At 33.9% G+C, this 21,596-nt stretch overlaps 1 protein-coding gene across 1 annotated transcript in view; it reads left to right on the top strand.

The window, feature by feature from the left end:
• Nucleotides 1-21,596, top strand: part of Ipo11 (importin 11) — a 205,125-nt gene that overhangs the window by 56,737 nt on the left and 126,792 nt on the right. Inside the window, exons 6-10 of the mRNA XM_076857235.2 lie at nt 5,090-5,222; nt 6,756-6,814; nt 11,801-11,849; nt 13,469-13,539; nt 20,726-20,918. Of these exons, the coding sequence (XP_076713350.2) occupies nt 5,090-5,222; nt 6,756-6,814; nt 11,801-11,849; nt 13,469-13,539; nt 20,726-20,918 (505 nt within the window). The remainder of the gene's footprint in view (nt 1-5,089; nt 5,223-6,755; nt 6,815-11,800; nt 11,850-13,468; nt 13,540-20,725; nt 20,919-21,596) is intronic.

Below are 21,596 nucleotides of genomic sequence, written 5' to 3'. Positions count from 1 at the left end.
TGCCTGTTAGTTCATTTGCTCATTCATTGGTTAGATTGTTATTACTTTTTTTAGTGTTGAGCTTTGTGAGTTGTTTCTGTGTTCTGAATATTAACCCTGTGTCGAAAGAGTAGCATTTAAAGATTTTCTCCCATTCTGTAAACTTTATCTTCACATTCTTGTTTCCTTTATTACACAGAAGCTTTTTAATTGGATACCATACTATTTACTTATTCTTGTTCTTATTTCCTGAGCTTCAGGAGTCTTAGAAGGAAATCATTGCCTGCACCTCTATGTTGGAATGTCGACCCTGTTTTCTTAGAACAGTTGCAAAATTTGTGGTCTTTGATCCACTTTGAGTTGAATTGATGTAGAGTGAGCTAGTTTTATTCATCTACATATGGATATATAATTTTCCAAAAGGCTGTCTTTTCTCCAGTATGTTTTTGGCACCATTGTCAAGGATCAGATGACTGTATTTGTGTGCCTTCTTTAGATTAACTTTTTATGATATTGCTGCTTATGCTACAAAACTATGATATTTGGGCTATAATGAAACATTTGGATTTAAATAATTTGATCTTACTCTTTGAAATATGAGAATATGCAAAAATGGCTTAAGAAATAGTCATTAACTTGGCAGCCATTACGAAGTCAAACAACAGTAAGTGCTGGCGAGGATGTGGGGAAAAAGGTACACTCATACATTGCTGGTGGGACTGCAAATTGGTGCAGCCAATTTGGAAAGCAGTATAGAGGGAGATTCCTTGGAAAGCTGGGAATGGAACCACCATTTGACCCAGCTATTCCCCTTCTCGGACTATACCCAAAAGACCTAAGAAGAGCATACTACAAGGACACAGCCACATCAATGTTTATAGCAGCACAATTCACAATAGCTAGAATGTGGAACCAACCCAGATGCCCTTCAATAGATGAATGGATTAAAAAAAATGTGGCATTTATGCACAATGGAATATTACTCAACACTAAAAAATAATAAAATCATGCAATTGCGGGCAAATGGATGGCATTAGAGCAGATTATGCTAAGTGAAGTTAGCCAATCCCTAAAAAACAAATGCCGAATGTCTTCTCGGATATAAGGGGAGTGACTCAAAATGGGATAGGGAGGAAGAGCATGAGAAGAAGACTACCACTAAATAGGGAAGAGAAGTGGGAGGGAAAAAGAGGGAAAAGGGGAGTTACACAGAAGATGGAAGGAGAACCTCATTGTTATACAGAATACATATATGATGTTGTAATGAGAAATATTAAAAAAAAAGTGTGTCACATTAGATTGGATAGAGAGAAAGGATGGGAGAAGAGGGGAGGAGTAGGGAGGATAGGAAGGGCGGCAGAATAGAATAGACAATTTGATTGATGTATGTACATTCCATGTATGTATTATATGTCAAAATGCATTCTACTGTCCTGTATGACTAAAAATAAATAAATAAAAATTAAAAAAAAAAAGAAATAGTCATTGACTCTGTTATCAAGTACACACAGAAAAGAGGGCCAAGGCCTATCCCTGATTTAGTTGGCAAAGATACAGAAGGCCATTTGCATTTTTTGCTTTTTATTAGAGACTTATAGTTATACATATCAGTTAGGTTCATTCTGACAGAATGATACATACATGGAATTCGATTTCACTTCACATTCCTCCCTCCTTTCCTTTCCACCTCTCTCCTCCCACTCTTCTTCCTCTTCTTTACTGATGTTTCCTTTAACTAATTTATCTATTTATCTATCTATCTGTTTATTTTATATTTGATCATTTCTACTTTTGCATAAAATTGAAATTCCCTGTGGTATGTTTACATAATGCACATAGCATGAATTTTCAAAATTCATTTTGCATTTCCTTCCTTTCCCCATCCCTCCTCCTTTCCTCTTGATCTTCTCTGATCTTCCCTATGTCTTTATGATATCTGATTCTCCCCTCATTCTTTTCCTTATTTTGCTCTAGCTTCCACATATGAGAGGAAACATTGGATCCTTCACTTAGCATGATGTTCTCCATTTTCATCCATTTAAAAGCAAATACTATAATTTCAATCTTTATGATTGAGTAAAAGTACATTATGTATATATACCACGGTTTCTTTTTCCTTTTAAAAAATGTTTATTTTTTAGCTTTAAGTGGGCCCAATATCTTTATTTTACATTTATGTGGTGCTGAGGATCGAACCCAGTGCCTCGTGCATGCCAGGCGAGGGCTCTACCACTGAGCCACAACCCTAGCCCCATACCACAGTTTCTTAATCCATTCATCTCTTGTTGAGCATCTGGGTTGATTCCATGATTTGAATGTTGTAAATTGTGCTGCAATAAACATTGAGGTGGCTGTATTGCTGTTGTTTGCTGATTTTAGTTCTTCAGCTAAGTACCAAAGAATGAATAGTGGGTCATATTGTGGTTTCATTTTTAGTTTTTTGAGGAATCCCCATACTGCTTTCCAAAGTGATATTCTAGTGTGTAGTCTTCAGGGCCACTTTAAATAAAAAAACTTCTTATTCTTTTTAGTTATACATGACAGTAGATATCATACATATGTGGAGTATAACTTCCCATTTTTATGGTTGTACATTATGTGGAATGAAACTGGTCATGTGTTTATAAATGAACGTAGGAAAGTTATGTCTGATTCATTTCTACTGTCCCATTCCTATCTCCCTTCCATCCCCTCATTCCCTCTTGTCTAATCCAGTGAACCAGCAATCTGCATAGCAGAGACCATTCAGCCTTTGGTTTTTTGGGATTGGCTTTTTTTTCACTTAGCATGATAGTTTCTATTTCTATGCATTTATCAGCAAATGCCATAATTTCATTTTTTATGACAAAGTAATATTCCATTGTGTACAGGTACCATATTTTCTTTATCAATTCATCTGTTGAGGAGTCCTTAGGTTGGAATTGATGTAGAGTGAGCTAGTTTTATTCATCTACATATGGATATTTAATTTTCCAAAAGGCTGTCTTTTCTCCAGTATGTTTTTGGCATCATTGTCAAGGATCAGATGACTGTATTTGTGAATTGAGCTACTATGAACATTGATGTGGCTGTATCAGTATAGCATGCTATTTTTAAGTCCTTTGGGTATATACCAAAGAGTGAGATAACTGGGTCTAATTGTGGCTCCATTCCAGTTTTTCTGAGAAATCTCCATACTGCTTTCCAGAGGGGTTCACCAATTTCCAGTGCAAATAGCAATGTATGAGTGAACCTTTTCCCCACATCCTCACCAATATTCATTACTACTTGAATTCTTGATAATTGCCATTCTGACTGGATTGAGATGAAATCTCAGTGTAGTTTTAATTTGCATTTCTCTAATTGCTAGAGATGCTGAACATTTTTTTCTTTATATTTGTTGACTGATCGATTGTATCTCATCTGTTCAGTTCCTTTGCCCATTTATTGAGTCATTTGTTATTTGTGTGGGGTTTTTTTCTTTCTTTTTTTTTGAGGGGGGTGTTAAATTTTTTGAGTGCTTTTATATATCCTGAAGATTAATGATTTATCTGAGGTGCAAGTGGCAAAGATTTTCTCCCATTCTGTCCGCTCCCCCTTCATGTTCTTGATGGTTTTCCTTTGCAGTGAAGAAGCTTTTTAGTTTTATACTGTACCATTTATTGATTCTGGATTTTTATTTCTTACACTGTAGGGGTCTTGTTGAGGAATACAGTTCCTAAGTTGTATTAGATGGAGATTTGGGCCTATCTTTTCCTCTAGTAGGTACAGGGTCAGAGGGCCACTTTTATATTCAGATAGTTTATTACTTAATTTGACATAAAAAGGAAGTTAGCTGAAGGTACCAGCTTTGCTTCACATGCTAGAAAGAATGACACTGCAACAATTGGGTATGTATGACTCTAGTGCAAGTTGTGGGATACCCCATTACTGAGAGGCGGTTTTATATTCTGCAGCTCTTTTTTAAGGGAAATGGGACAGAGACCTTTGTACTTCTTTAGAACCCGAGAATTGATGAGAAGCTATCCCAAAACAGCCTAACAGAGTTTAGGGATTAAACTGTTTTTGCCATTGTTTTTGAAAGCCCTATATCCTTTGTGTTCTAGGCAATCAAATGATGTGTTCCAAGACTCAGAGTAGCTGAGGTAAAGGCAAAGTTAATCAAAATGATACAACTTGATAATCTTGAATAAGAAAAACATTTCAAATTACATTAATGATCACTAGTCAATACTCTCGTGTCTATCTATCTATTTATTTATTTATTTTTAGCTAAGTGGCTATTCAGGTTTAGCTGTATTGCTCTGAGACCTTTTGGAAAGAACTGAAGATACCATACTGGTTCTGCTTCACACAGGGAGACAGAAGCTTACTACATTATTATTGGGAAAGTCAAGGTTTTTAAATAGTGGTATACATTAGGAATGCACCTTGAGAAGCCATGTGGTTTGTATGTTCCTGGGTTTAAATATCCCAGAGTTCTTTGCATAAAACTGGAACATAGGAAGTTTGACTACTTTGTGGCTCTGGAGGCTGAGGCAAAAGGGTAGAGTGCAGAGCCAGCCTCAGCAAAAGTGAGGTGCTAAGCAACTCAGTGAGACCTTGTCTCCAAATAAAATACATAGGGTTGGGCATGTGGCTCAGTGCTCAATGCCCATGAATTTAATCCCCAGTACCCCCTCCCCCCCAAAAAAAAAGAAAGAAAAAGTTTGATTACTTTTTGTATGGTATAGTGTATTCATTTATCTGATATAATTAGTGAACAGTCTACTCAAAAAAATAGTCTGTTTTTTAAACTCAGGTTGCAAACCCATGATTAGAGTGGTAGAGGTGGTAAAGGTAAAAAATATCAGACTGCAATGCGGACATTAGTTAAGTATTGTTTCAAGAAACTAATAGTTTCAGGGTGTGTGTGTGTGTGTTTGTGTTTAGAGCAATAGCCAGTGTATTTATGCTTTCTTATCTGCATTGGGACTAAAACATATTTGAAACATTACTAGAAATACTCTATTTTAAATCTTATTTAAAATGTTTTATGGTAAAACAAAAATGTATTACTTTGTAGTTCTAATTTATTATTGTTCTAAGTTTATAATATGTCATGAACTATTTTGTTGCTGTTTCTTTGTAGTTAGCTTCTGGAATTTATAATTTTGCCTGCTCTCTGTGGAATCATCATACAGATACATTCCTGCAGCAGATTTCTTCTGGCAGTGAAGCTGCAATTCTAAGTTCACTTGAACGAACTCTACTATCATTAAAAGGTACTGTTAATCTTGATTTTTTTTTTTTTTTTAAGTAGTATACCTCAGGACAGTCACCAAATAGTTTTTGTTGTTGTTGTTCCAGATTGCACTGGTAGAAATATTTTAATTTCTTCCTGAGAGACAAGGGCTTATTGGTCATTTGTGAGGTTTTTTTTGGCCGGGGGTGGGGGGGGGAGAAAAACTTCTCCTACCTTTTTAAAATTCATATTACTATGGCCTTATGCCCCTGAATGTATTCCTTTCATGGACCTCCACTTTTTTTTTCTACTTTACTTTTCTCATTCTTGGCCCCTATACTTCTCATTGTCTTGCTAACTTTTTTTCTGAAGTCTTAGAAGCTTGATTGAGCTTAATCTTATAGCGATCCTTTCCCAAAGGATGGTTATGCCTCAGGCTCACTTAGGTTTGTAGAAGTGCTTGAGGACTCATCAACCTGTGCTTTCTTAAACTTTGCTTATCTGCATTCCCTTAACATAAATTTCTATTTCATCTTGCCTTAGTTATATATCTTGATGAATATATTCCAAGATTCTTTTTCTAAAACATACACATTTGTTTCATATTCTTTCTCTTCCAGCCCCTCTCCTATTCTGGTTACTAAGACTTTTTTTGGTTTTGTTTTTGTTGTTTTTATCTCATGTAAACTGTGTTTCTTTCTTGCTACAATTCATTTGCATTCTTCCCAGTTTTACTTACAACTGTTCTATCATACTCACTCTCGTACCTTTGAATCCCACCCCACATTCTTGGCACTCCCCTAATGCATCACTTGTATTAATGAAACAAATTCCAAATTGTCAGCATGTTTTGGCAATTCCTGTGAACAAATGTGTAAATGATTTTAAGGGATTGTTGACAAAATCTGTTAATGGAAGTGAACTGAGATGATGTTGTCATCATTCCTTTTTTTTTTTTTGGTACCAGGGATTCAACCCAGGACACTTAACCCTACAAGTAGGATATATTAACCACATTTTACAAATGAGGAAAATTAGATCTAGAAGAAAAATTTCTCAAAATAATATAGCAGGTAGGCAGTGGACCAGGATTTAAATCTAGTGTTGCCTGGAATTCTGTTATCCTACTTGTCTCTCAATGTACACTAGTTTGTCAGAGTTACTCATAAGAGTGTTCACATTTGAGCACTAAATTCTATTTCAGATTTGAAATTAGTATAATGTAGCCTAATACTGAAGTTTTTTAGTCTATGTTAAAATTTATAGAGATAGCCTCAATTTCAAGTAGAATACCAATAATTATATAAATTAAAGTAAAATTTGCATTATAGCTATGATTAGTGACAACAACACTGCTTTTGTGGTTCAGAACTACTAGGCTTTCACTACCTAACCAAACAACCCGGTGTTACTTCTCTTCTATTAAATGAGAGAGTAAAGGTAAATTAACCTTCAAGCTTGATTAGGTTTTATGATTCAGTTTTTGTTATAATTGTGATTTTAGCTTAACGTTATCATTATGATTTTAATGTGAAGAAATGAGATCCAAGTAAAGTTTACCTTTATTTTCCAGTGCTGCGTAAGTTAACTGTTAATGGATTTGTGGAACCTCATAAGAATATGGAGGTGATGGTGAGTAATAGAAGTAATTTTTTTCTTTGTGGCTTTGAGACAGTGTTTGGTCTTTTCTTGAATGTTTGAAAACATAATTTTCTTATCTGTCATTCATTTAAAAGTTTTTATTAAATAAATAACTAGGGTTTTACCATTCTGTGTATATAATAGATAGAGTGAACTTTTACACTTCTGGTCTGTTTTTACTACATCAATGTAGCTATTCTATAAAGGAGAGGATATAGGCCCTCTGTCTCAAAAGTGATAGCATGGTACATTGGCAGTGTTAATTTGATTTTTAAGTGAAAATTAACTCCTGTGAATTTGAGTGCTCTTACAATATTAGGTTCATTATAGACATTTATATCCTTGATATTTTTCTTTTGTTTTTATGTATTTGAAATGAATTTCTTCTACTGATCATAAAATTAATACATGTTCTTTGCTGTCAGTTTACAAAGAATAAATTGATGAGAGAAAAACATTGACAAGCCCTTACAAGTTGTGATATATGTACATTGTTGGTATATATCCATCTACTTTTTTCTTTACAAAAATGCATAGCTACATTTTCCGCCTAAATGAAATGGCATTTATTCATTCAGATTTCTGTTAGTTTTATGAGTGAGTTTACCTCAGCTAAAATGTTGCTTTCTGTGGATTGCCTTGGGTTACTGCATGAGACCTGAGGGAAAAAAAGTGCATCCCTTTGGGTCCTTTGACCTCCCTAAAAGATATTTGACCAGAGCCACAGTTTTTTGTTTTCAATATTTAATGGATTCAATTTATTAGTAAGATTTTGGTTGAAGCAATGGCTCTGTTCTTAAGAGAGTTTAAAATCCATATAGTCATGTGATACTTAGCTTGTTTTATAAAAGTTAACATGCTTTCTTTTTTTTTTAAGTTTAAAGAAGGAATAAAAAAGTAACATGAGATACAAATAATTTTTCAATTTTGTTATCCAGAGGTTTTGTTAAACTTTAGAAACATTCTTTGAGGCATCTTATGTCTATACTTTCAGGTGTACTTTTTCTCTTCCTCAGTATTATATAAATGGGACCATATTTACATGCTGCTTCCTTATCTCCTTTTTAAGAAATTTTTTAACAAACTCAATATATTATGGATCATTTCCCCAGGTTAGTTATTGTTCTGTGTCATGTTTTTAAATGATAAAATGGTTTGTCCATATGATTATCACTCAACCAATTTTTTTAAAAGATAAATTAATACAGAATTTCTCTAATTTATGTGGATAATTATTTATTGATAGATTTACTGGTTGTTTCAATTTTTAATTATTGATTGATAAGAGATATTGGAATGAACATTTAGGTACCTGTGTAGGGTACTTTTGAAATTGTATCTTTAGGATATTTTCCTGAAAATGGAAATGTTATACAGATCTATAATACTGATATATATAATCAGTTTGCTGGAAAAAAAAAGAAAAAGAATCTCAGTTTTAGACAGTGATACGTTTTAGTTGCCATAATACCAAAAGAAAAATTTCTAGAAACCAACTGAACATTTCTCCCTCAATTCCCTAATTAGAATATAAGTTCAGTGAAGGCAAGGACTTATTTCTTTTTTATTTTATTTATTTATTTTTTTGTGGTTGTTATTGTGGTGCTGGGGATTGAACCCAGGGCCTTGTGCATACAGGGCAAGTACTCTACCAACTGAGCTATATTGCCAACCCAGGACTTTGTTTTATTCACTGTTTACCCCAGAGCTTCAGCTGTAGAAGAAGTAGTCAGTAGTTACTTGTTGAATGAATGCATATATAATAAATTAGAATCAATGGATCAGAAAGCTCAGTAATTATATGTAATAGGACTCTTGAGTATCAGAATTAACTAAAGTATTGACAAAATTTGTCATTGTTTTTTGTGAAAACAAATTGATTTGGATTATATTCTTATAAAGTGGAATAGTGGTTTTCATTGAATATAATTAGTATTTTGTGAGCTTGTGTCTTCTCTGTCTTCTTCTGTCTCCAGATACTATATGTAAGACTTTTCTCAGTTATATGTCCCTTATTGTAGCATTTAAGGGACATAATCCAATTGAAAAGAGGATTAAATTTGAACAAATTTGGGACTGCTTTTCAAATAATATAAAAATAGCATAAAACTTAAAAGATGCCAGAGAAGCAAATATGATAGTGGTGAGATTCTAGGCTTACGAGAAAGGGCCATTTTTCAGTTTGAATTTAAGCCATTTTCTGAGAGTCTGGTCTTGGGTATTTACTTATCCTCACTGATAATCATTCTTTTTTTTGTAATATGGAGATGAATTAATAGCACCTACCTCATTGGATGTTGTGAGAATTAAGGTAGATAATGATTTTTGTAATAAGGTTGGCAAATAATTAATTACAATTTTATTGTTATTTTAATTTGAGTTTTTGTTCTATTATTACATAACATTAGTTGAATTGGCTTGTTTGGACTATGGATTAGTCAGCTGCCTGTAATTCTGTATGCTTCTTTTTCTTTTCTTTCTTTCTTTTTCTTTTTTTTGCAGTTCTGGGGATCAAACCCAGGGCCTCAGTGCATGATAGGCAAATGCCTTACTGATGAGCTATACTCCCAGCTCAATTCTGTACATTTCTGATTCTCTTGATTAGCCATGTATGACCTTTATAATTTTCTGCTAACTTTGGAGAATACTGACGGATAATTTTATTTTTAAAAAAATTCTTTCCATTTTGTAGTTAATGTGTGGTACCATTAGTCCTTTTATAAAGTTAAGATTCATATAGGATTGTAGTGATCATATTTCATCTATATTGAAACCTTTTGCTGTTGCTTTATTCTATGAATCTGTTGTTCATTATTTGTCAGTTATTCCCAATGGTGCTTAAATAGAAGAAATAATATGAAAATGGAAGAATGACAGTATTGCCAATAGGAAGATGGCAGTGGTGAAGTTAATTGTCCTACATTTGTTTTTACTGTGTTGACCATTGTGCTACATCATGTTTCAAGAAAGTATTTTTAAAAAAACCTAGAAATACAATCATTTTACTCTACTTTTTAGCTTTTATTTAACACAGTTCAGAATTTAGACTTTCCTGTCTGAAATGGTAAAGAGAGGAAAGATGATATTTGAGAAATTGTTCCCAATTTTTTAGATGAATCAGGTAATAGATGCTGAGACTGAGAGCAGCACTTTAAATTCTAATGATGATGGTGACATTGATTGTCTAAGTAAAATTTCAGCCTATAAATCTTGATGATATTCTAATTGAATTTTTTCAAATTCAGCAATTGATGAATTGGTAATATATTTCTGTAGACAAAGATAATATGGCATTATCGAGTTAAACATTGTTTTGTGACAAACCTAGACCTTCCCTTTTGCTAAAAGCACATGACATTGACGTCTTTTATGATGTTTACACACCCAAATTTAATGATACAAAGAAAACTTATTACAATGTTTATTTTTCTACTATAACTGTATAGTTATTTCTGCAAATAATTCATAAAATATCTTAAAGTGTGTATTAAAGATAAAGGCCTGCGGACTGGGGTTGTAGATCAGTGGCAAGGCACATGTCTCGCACATGTGAGGCACAGGGTTTGATTATCAGGATCACATAAAAATAAATAAATAAACAAAATAAAGATTAAAAAAAATAGGGGTCTGGATGTGGTATTGCATGCCTGTAATTCCAGCAACTCCAGAGATTGAGGCAGGAGGATCACAAGTTTGAGGCTAACCTCAGCAATTAAGAGAGGCCCTAAGCCACTTAGCATGACCCTGTCTGAAAATAAAAAGGGCTGGGACTGGGGTTGTGGCTCAGTGGTGGAGCACTTGCCTTGCATGTGTGAGGCACTGGGTTCGATTCTCAGCACCACATATAAACAAATGAATAAAATAAAGGTCCATCAACAACTAAAAACATTTAAAAAAATTTTTTAATGAATGAAAAATAAAAAGTGGGGTGCTGGGATTGTGGCTCAGTGGTAGAGCGCTCACCTAGCATGGGCAGGACCTGGGTTCGATCCTCAGCACCACATAAAAATAAAGGCATTGTGTTATATCTATCTACACCAAGAAATAAATATTTTAAAAAATAAAAAGGGCTGGGGATGCTCCTGGGTTCAATTCCCAGGTGGGTAACTGGTAATGCTTTTCTTTTCTGGTATCTGAAGGTGCATGAAGTGTCTAAAGCTAATACTTGACACTCACGTACATGTGGTTCAAATAACTGGTATCTTTATTCATTTATTGAGTATTACTGTCAAGTCTTGTCCCTGAATTCAAGGATAGATCAGTAAACAAAGCAAAATTCTAGCCTTCAGGAGCTTGTATTCTACTTAGAGGAGCCAGATAATAGATAGACAAACAGTATATCAAGGGGTGGTAAGGCCTGTTAAGAAATATTATGCAGAGTAAGGGGAATAGAGGGTGTTTAGTGAAACAGGATGCTTTTATGACTAGATTTGAATTATTGTAAGTGATTTGTGTTAACTGACGAGTTACTGAAGAGGCAGAGTACTACAGTTACTTTCTTGTGGAAGATTTGTTTATAATGATTTTGTTTTTTACTTTATATAAATATATGTCTTAGTTGTATATGGACACTTTATTTTATTTTGTTTATTTTTACTTTTTTTATGTGATGTTTGAGATCAAACTCAGTGCCTCACACATGCTAGGCAAGTGCTCTATGACTGAGCTACAATCCCAGCCCTTACTTAGTTTAATTTTAACCTATTTTTTTTTCAGTTGATTTTTTTAATATTTATTTTTAGTTGTAGATGGACACAATACCTTTATTTTATTTATTTATTTTTATGTGGAGCTGAGGATCCAACCCAGTGCTTTGCATGTGCTAGGCGAGCGCTCTACCACTGAGCCACAACCCCAGCCCCTTCAGTTGATTTTTTAAAATGATGTATAGATATGTCATAGTATCCCTGAGAAAAGGTACAAGGTAAATGTTATAATAGAATAAATGAAGACACTTTAAAATGTATTCTTTTTTAGGGTTTTTTACATGGGATATTTGAACGTCTAAAACAGTTTCTGGAATGCAGTAAGTACTTCCATCATAATAGTTTTTACTGTTGAATCCTTATTTGTTACAGCTTATTCATTATTCATTAATGACGAGGGTTGGTGAAGAATTAATAGGAGTTAAAGAGTGGGTCCCTATCCATTCAGAGCTTCTCTTTCCATATGCAAGTCTGGAGAAAGTTTTTGTCTGAGCAACTCATTTGTTGGACAATCTGAGTGAATTCTTAGTAGCTGGATAGATAGTGTATGTGGCTAAAATATGCTTCTTATACCTTGATAATTAGCTTTTTGAAGGTGGATTGGAAGCTTGGGTTTGTCTCCATCTACCTTTCTTATTCTGAGTATAGAGGAAACCTTTATTTAAAAGAATCTATTTTGTGTCCATTTCTTCTTCTAATTTCTACTACAACCCCCCTTTTCCAGGCATACATCCATAGCAGTCATAATGTTGAATAGATAGTAAGTTATATACTATATGCCAAATGGTTTTTAGGCTTTTTTATTGAGTCTTTTAGTATGTTTTCTGTATCACTGTGATATAAATTTTGCTAAATGATCCTTTCATTTTGCAAATCTCATATTCATTATCCCCAGCTGGATCACATTTAGGATGTGATCTGCCCTGCACAGAGAATATAGCATTTATATTTGCGTTTATTTTACTGGTGGTCTCTTATCCTCTTACCTTCTATGTGATTGTAAATACCTTTGTTCAGGACAGACACCTTCAATCAGATGAGTGTGTGTGCATATACTGTGTGTTCATGTTCATTTGGGCGTTTCCAACCTTAAGAAGGTATATTAGTCTGTACCTTTAGTGATTGTTGATTATTATATGTTAGTCATTTTAAACCTAGTTTAAATTATTGACCCTGTTGCCAGGCATGCTCTTGGGTACTATGCATGCAAAGGTGACTAAGATAGCTCATATTGCGTATTTTTTTTAATATTTATTTTTTAAATGTAGATGGACACAACATAGTGCCTTTATTTTTATGTGGTGCTGAGGATCGAACCTGGGTCCCGTCCATGCTAGGCGAGCGCTCTACCACTGAGTCACAATCCCAGCCCTCATATTGTGTTTTTAATTTAAACCAAAGTGGGGCTGTCATTTTTCTCTGGTCATAAACTTGGGGTTAGCAGAAGGAAGAACCGAAGTCCTTCTAGAATAGTAGAATGAGATAATTGACAAAACAGATTATGAGGAGTTGATGGGCTAATGGACATTATTCTGATGTGCAAAATAAGGGAAGGGAAATTTTCACAAGGATACTTCAGAAGTGATAGGAAAAGTGATAGTGAATATATTACTGAGTGTTTTTTGTTGACTGAAAAGTACTTCAGTTAGAACTAAAACAGTTTTTGAAAATGTGATTTATGATTTGTTGCTAAAATTGTCACCTTTTTACTTTAAAATGGGTTCGGTTTCTCTTTTAGGGTTAATTTTGTATTATTTGGCTGTGATGCTTATTTTATTAAATGAAATTTTACTTGCTATTGGTTTTTGAATAATAAGTTAATAACACAAAATATACAAGAATGTAACAGGCAGTATTTTTGCAAAAGTTTTGGTATTTTGTTTGTGAATTTATAGGATATTATCAACTTGTACTAATTTTTGAAATGTATTTTTAACAGGTAGAAATATAGGTACAGATAATGTGTGTAGAGATAGGCTGGAGAAGACCATCATTCTTTTTACTAAAGTGGTAAGTTTTCTTTTTATCTTGAGTACATTTTCTGAAATTAATATATCTTCTCAAATTTAAGAAGGAAAATGTTTTTGTAATCATAAATTTTCACTTGAATGTAAGGAAACTCATATTCTTACTCTTTGTAGGAAAGCTAAAATCACCTTTGTATAATGTAACTTTTTGAATGCATATAATAGTTAAATTTATATAACACAAACCTTCACAATCCTAACGAGTGTTAGAGAAGTTGATTCCTCTAAAGCTTATTCCTAGACCCATTGGAAAGAGCTGAGATTAAGAAGATGGCAGTTCATCCTGAAATAGATCAAATGCAGCAGGTAGAGTAATATCAGGAAGTCAGCATATTCAGAATGATTGTCAAATATCATCAATATCATGTTTTGTTTTTAATTTTTATTTAATTTTTTTCAATTTGCTCTTTTTACATATACATGACAGAGTGTATTCTGATATATTATACATACATGGAGTATAACTTATTCTAATTAGGATCTCATTCTTGTGGTTGAATATGATGTGGAATTACACTGATGGTGTATTTATATATGAACACAAAAAGTTATGTTCGATTCATTCTGTCTTTCTATTCCCATTCCTTCTCCCTTCCCTTCATTCCCCTTTATCTAAACCACTGAACATCCTTATTGTGTGTTAGCATCTGCATATCATGGAGAACATTAGGACTTGGTTTTGTGGGATTGACTTATTTCACAAAGCATAGTAGTCTCTAGTTCCATCCATTTACTGGCAAATGCCATAATTTCATTCTTCTTTATGGCTGAGTAATATTTGATTGTGTATATATACCACATTTTCTTTATTCATCTCTTGAAGGACATCTGGGTTGATGCCGTAGCTTAGCTATTGTGAATTGAGCTTGCTGTATACATTGATTACATGTGTTTTAAATGGAATTATATGGGTTCACTGTACTTGGCAGTGTGTATATACGTTTCTGATAATGTAATATAAGAGTTATATAACATTAACTCGTATGAAATTTGGGCTTGGAGAATTGGGAAAAGTGCAGAGTTGGGTTAAAGAAATTAGGAAGATCTGGTTTGAGGAGTACTTGCACTAAAATAGGTACTTGGAGAGAGGTGGAAATATCTAAGCCTATAATCTATTTTCTCTCTTTCTTCTCTCCTCCCCTCCCACCTCCCTTCTTCCTCACTCCCTCCCTTCCTCTATTTTTTTTCTTTTCTTTTTTTTGTGGGGAGGGGGTACCCTGAATTGAACTTAGGGATGCCTAATCCTGATCCACATCCCTAGCCCTTTAATATTTTATATTTTGAGGCAGGGTGTTGCTAAATTGCTGAGGTTGGCCATGAACCTGCTATCCTACTCTCAGCCTCCTGAGTCACTGGGGTTATAGGCAAGCACCACCACACCTGGCTATTTTCCCTTTTTAAATGAAGGTTCAGTATTAGGGTTAGAATTGTCTGTTTCCCTTGGGGATAAAAGGAACAGGAGTAATCTGGAGGGGAGGGGAGAGAAAGAAAGGGAGTGTGTGTGTGTGTGTGTGTGTGAGAGAGAGAGAGAGAGAGAGAGAGAGACAGACAGATAGACACTGTGTTTATATGTATGTGTTTAGGTGGTAGTCACTTTTAGTTGTCTTCATTTCTTATGTTCCAGATAACCTCAACAGTAAAACTTGACCTTCTGGGATCCAGTATAAAGTTGCCAATCCTTTAACACCAAGCAAAGTAAAACAGGATGATGAAGTTAAGTTAGTCAGTGGGGCTGGGCAGTGTATATCTCTGACACTTGCCAGCATCTCTGCAGTTCCTCCTCAGTATATCAATTATATAAGTAAAATTTAAAAAACATTGTTTCGATAGTCTGCATTAGAAACACATTTGTTATTGACCTACTGGGTTTTTGTAGTTCTTGCTTTTACTTTTTATATTTATGTTTTGAAACCATGAATTGAACCCTAGAGCACTTAACTACTGAGCCATAGCCCCAGCCCATTTTATTTATTTATTTTTTATTTTGAGACAGGGTATTGCTGAGTTGTTTAGGGCCTCACTAAGTTTCTGAGGAATTTACAATCCTCCTGCTTCAGCCTCCTGAGTTGCTGGCATTGCAGGCATGTGCCACCATGCCCCGCTGTAATTCTTTCTTTTAGTTCTTACTTTAGGTGATGATGTAGATAGATGGTATCTGTAATTTATTCTACTTTTTAGAATGAGTTCACAGCAATAATTTTATTTACAAAATCTATATTTATGATCTCTAAGACTTTAATGAAAACCTTTAAATTGGGAAACCTCATATATGCCTTCAATAGAATTGAATAAGTTTCCATTTGTTCATAATCCAGTTTTCAACAATTATCAACATATAATCATGGTAAATCCTATTTTATTTGTGTGCTTCCTTTCTCTCCCAACTCTTACTGATTATTCCAAAGCAAATCCTAGAGGTTCTATAGTATTTAAGTATTTTATTTTATTGTATTGGTACCAGGGATTGAACTTAGGGCCACTCAACCACTGAACAACATCCCCAGCCCTGTTTTGTATTTTATTTAGAGACAGGGTCTCATTGAATTGCTTATTGCCCTCCTCTTGCTGAGGCTGGCTTTGAACTCATGATCCTCCTGCTTCAGCCTCCTGAGCTGCTGGGATTACAGGTGTGTGCCACTGCACTTTGCTTTTTCAAAGCGTGTTGTTTTTTTTCTTAAAAAGATTTTGACCTTTCATTTTTTTCATAGATATTTTATATATATTCATTTCCAGAGGCAAACCCCAGATTATTACAAACATAAAAATACTGCATAACTTTAAAATAGACATAGATAAAAGTTATATTTATAAACTTTCATGTAAATTTTTAATTCTGTATTCATATTTATGTACGTATATAGATATATGTATTCTAATGGTAACCTTCACCCTCAACCTAGTCCCTACCTTAGAAATAAACCTAACCCTACCCATAACCATCAGTCTTATAAACAAAAATTGTAATTATTACTTTGAATACCCATATATATCTATTTTTAATATTTTTAGTTGTAAATGGATCTTCTAATTAATTTATGTATATGTGCTGCTGAGGATTGAACCCAGGGCTTCACACATGCTAGACAAGCGCTCTACCACTGAGCCACAACTCCAGCCCCCTCATATATATTTTTACATACATATTTCTTTATATGTTTATAAACATACGTAGGTATGTGCCCTAATGCTAAACAAATCCTGCCCATAAATTTTTATATATGTTCAGTTACATATTCTTAAAATATATCTGAACAACAATGTAAACCTCCATCTCAAAAAAAATTAACTGTATACAAATCCCTGTACATTTAAATATTTTCATGTATTTATATATATGTATGTATATATATATATATAGTATTCATATATTTGGATAATAATGTTTAAAACCTAAACTAATGCTAACTATTTTTCTACACCTCTTCCTATATATCTATCAGTATGCCTCACTGGAACCTCTGTATATATAAACCATAACAATTTACATGAATGTACCTATATATTATGGAATATAAATTCATAAATATTGTTATATACAAATAATAACACTTTTCACAAATATTTCTGTATATGAGATATTTATTTATGTATGTATATTCATATTTATTTGTATAGAAATTACTACCATAACGCTAACTGTATTCCTGATATTAATCAGCAATTCTTTTTTTTTTTTTTTTTTTTAAAGAGAGAGAGAGAGAGAGAATTTTAATATTTATTTTTTAGTTTTCGGCAGACACAACATCTTTGTTTGTATGTAGTGCTGAGGATCGAACCCGGGCCGCACGCATGCCAGGCGAGGGCACTACCGCTTGAGCCACATCCCCAGCCCAGCAATTCTTAATCCCTGTGACTGCAGCCCAAATTCACAATTATAACTCTAGGTGCTTAATTTAAAAGATTTTACAAAGACTTAAAAGCTATTGTAATTTCACCTAATCCCTAAATCTAACTGTATGTTTTCATACATTTTGTGTGTGTGTGTGTGTGTGTGTATGTTTTAACATATATATAAATAATACATATGCCTATATATTCTTTACTCAAACATATATATTATCTATTATAAAATATGGTTTGTATTCCCAGTCATTTTGGTTTATTTTGGTTTTTAACTTGACTCTTGATTTCTCCTTTGATTGGCTTTCCTTTAGTGTAGTTCCTCCCTTTACTGATTTTCATTGTTGTTTTTCATTTCTTCCTCATGAATAGTTTGCTGATTCTGTAGTGCAGGCTCTCTCACTGTAAATTTTTTTAACTTTTGTTTATTATTGAAGATTTTTATTTCATCATCGAATCTGAAGCTTAATTTTGCTGGATATAAGATTCTTGGTTGGCATCCATTTTCTTTCAGAGCTTGGTGTATGTTGTTCCAGCTATCTTGTAGTTTTGAGGGTCTGGGTTGAAAAACCCGTTGAGATCTGAATTGTTTTCCTCCTATATGTAATCTGAAACTTTGGCTTTTAAAATTCTGTCCTTATTTTGTATGCTAGGCATTTTCATTATAACATGCCTTAGTGTGGATCTGTTGTAATTTTGTACATTTGGTGTCCTGTAGGCCTCTTGTATTTTCCAATTTATTCTTTTGTTTTACGTTTTCAATGAACCTTTCTTTTGTTTACTTACATGTGGTGCGGAGATTCGAACCTAGTGTCTCACATGTGATAGGCAAGCACTCTGCCACTGAGCTACAACTACAGCCCCTCCAATTCATTCTTCATGTTTGGGAAATTTTCTGATATTATTTCAGTGAAGAGATTGTGTATCCCTTTGGTTTGTATCTCTGAGCCTTTCTTTACCTTGCTAATCTTAGATTTGGTCTTTCATGTTATTCCATAATCTTGGAGGTTGTGTTCATGGTTTCTTACTATCTTCACTGTGCAGTCAACTTTTATTTTCAAGACTGTATATTTTGTGTTCATTGCTTGAGATTCTGTTTTTCAAGTGATTTAGTCTATTGGTGATGCTTTCTATTGATTTTTTTTGTTTGGGTTATTGTTTCCTTCATTTCATGGATTTCTTTTTTTAAGAATCTCTCTTTCTTGAGGTAATCTTTTGCTACATCTCTTTGCTTTCTTATATCTTTGTTGGAGTGATCAATGGTTGCTTGTATTTGCCCTCTTATATCATTCTTTGCTTTGCATTTCATTTTAATTATGTACATACATTCTGAACTCCTTCTCTGACATTTCATCTACTTTACTGTCAATGCAGTCTATTAGTGTAGCATCTTAGTTTGTTTGGGGCACTTTCTTCTCTCTTTTTTTTAATGTTGTTCATGTGTCTTTCTCTCTAGCAGTGCAGATCTGAGGTATTACAGTTTCTACCCTATAATCTTGTAGTGTTCCTGCAAGTTACCAGTACCTTGGTTTTAAGGGGGAAGATCAATATTTATAGCACCCATGCAGACAATATGCAACTCATATTTTAGACAATTATAGTTCTGTCCCAATAAACAGAAATGATGTCTTCAGTTAGTAAGTACAATATAAATAGTAGGTTTGTGTAAGGTTCTACAGTTTCTAATGATGGACAAAGAAAGAGCCGGGGGTGAGGTGTTGAATGTGGGATTTATGAGATAGGAGGTGGGAATAGAGAGGTATTAGATCACAGGAGGAGTGAAACAGGAATCAAGAGAAGTAGGCTAGCAGGGATATCTCTGGTGTAACCAAGCCTGCAGGGACCCTGGTGATGGCCTTCCAGGTGCTGGTTGTTGTCTCTTGATGGAGGCGGGCTCCTCCCTAGTTTGTGGTGATGGCAGTGTGAAACCTGTAGGTACCTAGATGTTAGGCTTCCAGGCCCTAGCCAGTGTCCTAAGGTGGAAGCTGCCCCAACCAAAGTTGGTGATGTTGGCATCGAGGGTAAACCAGGATGACTGCGGAGTTGTCCCAAGAGGAAGGCTTCTGCTTTCATGGATGGGGCTGATAGGGCAGGCCATGCGATAGCATTGGGCAGCCTGTTTGGAGATGCAGCACTGTGTCATTCATTTTTCAAAAATTTTTTTAGTTGTAGATGGACACACAATATCTTTGTTTTATAAATTTATGTTTCATGTGGTGCTGAGGATTGAACCTCGTGCCTCTCCATGAGAGGCAAGGGCTCTATCACTAAGCTACAGCCCCAACCCCTCTTAAAGCATTCTTACACACAGTTGTCACATTAAAAAGTACTAATAGCTTCTTGATTTCATTTAAATATCTATTCTGTTTTCAGATTTCTCTTTGTATAAACTTTTTATAATTGGTTTATTTGATTCGGGGATAGTATCTGTTACCTTTCTGTTCTTTTTTTTCCTTGCTCTTTATTTGTTGAAGTAATAGGTATTTTCCTGTAATGTTCGCCATGTTTTGAATTTGCTTGCATCCCTATGTGTTATTTAAGATATTCCTTTGTCTCCACACTCTTCTTATCCCCCCTATATTTCTCATGAATTTGTAGTTACATCTAGAAGCTTGGTCACATTCAGGGTATTTTTATTTTCTTTTGGTAGGGGGTGCTGACAAGAATACTTTGTAGGCAATGTTGTGTATTCATATTGCAGCCCATCAAAAGGCACACAATATCTGATTATCTCTATTAGAAGGCGAAGATTGATGAGTGAGCTATCCGAGTTTCTCAGCACCCTTTCCCCTCTAGATTGTAGCAGCCATAGATGAGCAATGCCTAGTTCCATGATTTGATTGGGATTACAAAATGATGGCATTCTAATTCTATTATTCCTTTTTGCATTTATTAGCTGGAATTTTTCTATAAAGAAGAAATCTCCCTCATCAGAACTATTTGGTTCATCGAAATACAGTTCATACAGAAAGGCAGGATTATTTTTTAATTCTTTCCCTTTATTTATTACTTTTTTGAAAAAGCCTACCTTTTATATACAAAAATGCTTTTGTATCACTTTTACCCATTGTTATCAAATTAGTATGAAGCAGGACTTTTTTGGTCCCTGTAATGGAAATAATAGAAAAGTCTTATTATGAGATATAATGTGGCAAAATCCATGTTATATTATGTACTTCAAGAAGGGTTATAGTACATATAAAACTGAATATATGTAGACTCTTACCAAGGTTCAAAACTTACTAAATTTTAATTAGTAAACTTATAACTGAAATGATTATATTCCAATATGAATTTGGGAAAAATGCATTTAATTTTTTTCTTCACAGCTTTTAGATTTCTTGGATCAGCATCCATTTTCATTTACTCCTCTAATTCAGAGATCACTGGAATTTTCTGTAAGCTATGTTTTTACTGAAGTGGGTGAAGGCGTTACATTTGAAAGATTCATTGTCCAGTGCATGAATCTTATTAAGATGATTGTCAAAAATTATGCTTATAAGCCATCCAAAAATTTTGAAGGTAATGCATTACTGGTAGGTTTTTATTTTTTTTCCTGGTCTTACTTTTTTTTATTTTAATCTTAGTGTGAAGTAATAGCTATTTTGATATAGATTTTTCTTGAAACTCATTTATTTTAGACTGGAAAATAAACTCTTCCTGGGGTGTGAAATAGAAAGCATTACAGTGTTTAATATGTGAATATCAGCTTTTAAAAAAACACACTGTACATTTATCAAATTCTCTTTTGTAACACCTTAGAAGATCAGTTCAAGCTTAAGGACTTTAAGAATTATATCCTATAATAACCTCTGAAGCTCATGTAGTAGGCTGTATTCATTTGAACAATTAAAGTTTTCTCTGACTTTATACAAAGTAGGGTTGCTTATAGACAGGTTAAATTGTATGTTGTTTGAAATTTCTTCATGTGCATGTGTTCCAAGATGAATGAGGAAAGTTTGTAAATGGAAGGGAGAGAGACAGACAGACATATCAGTTGGTCATTTCAATATGCTGCAATAATATAGCATAACAATGCATAAGCTATGTGGACAAGGCTGGACTGATGAGGTGTATTATAAATAAAGAGCCTCTTTGAAATTTGTTCCTAATAAAAATGAACGTTTATGCACAAAGTTTATCTTTACCCCCAAAAGCATGTTTTTATAAAAATATATATATAATCCAGCTTCAATAGAA

This window comes from Callospermophilus lateralis, chromosome 5 (genome assembly GCF_048772815.1).
Source record: "Callospermophilus lateralis isolate mCalLat2 chromosome 5, mCalLat2.hap1, whole genome shotgun sequence".
Lineage (NCBI taxonomy): Eukaryota > Metazoa > Chordata > Mammalia > Rodentia > Sciuridae > Callospermophilus > Callospermophilus lateralis.
Note: the sequence above shows the minus strand (reverse complement) of the source record. Positions and strands in the feature narration are given on the sequence as shown.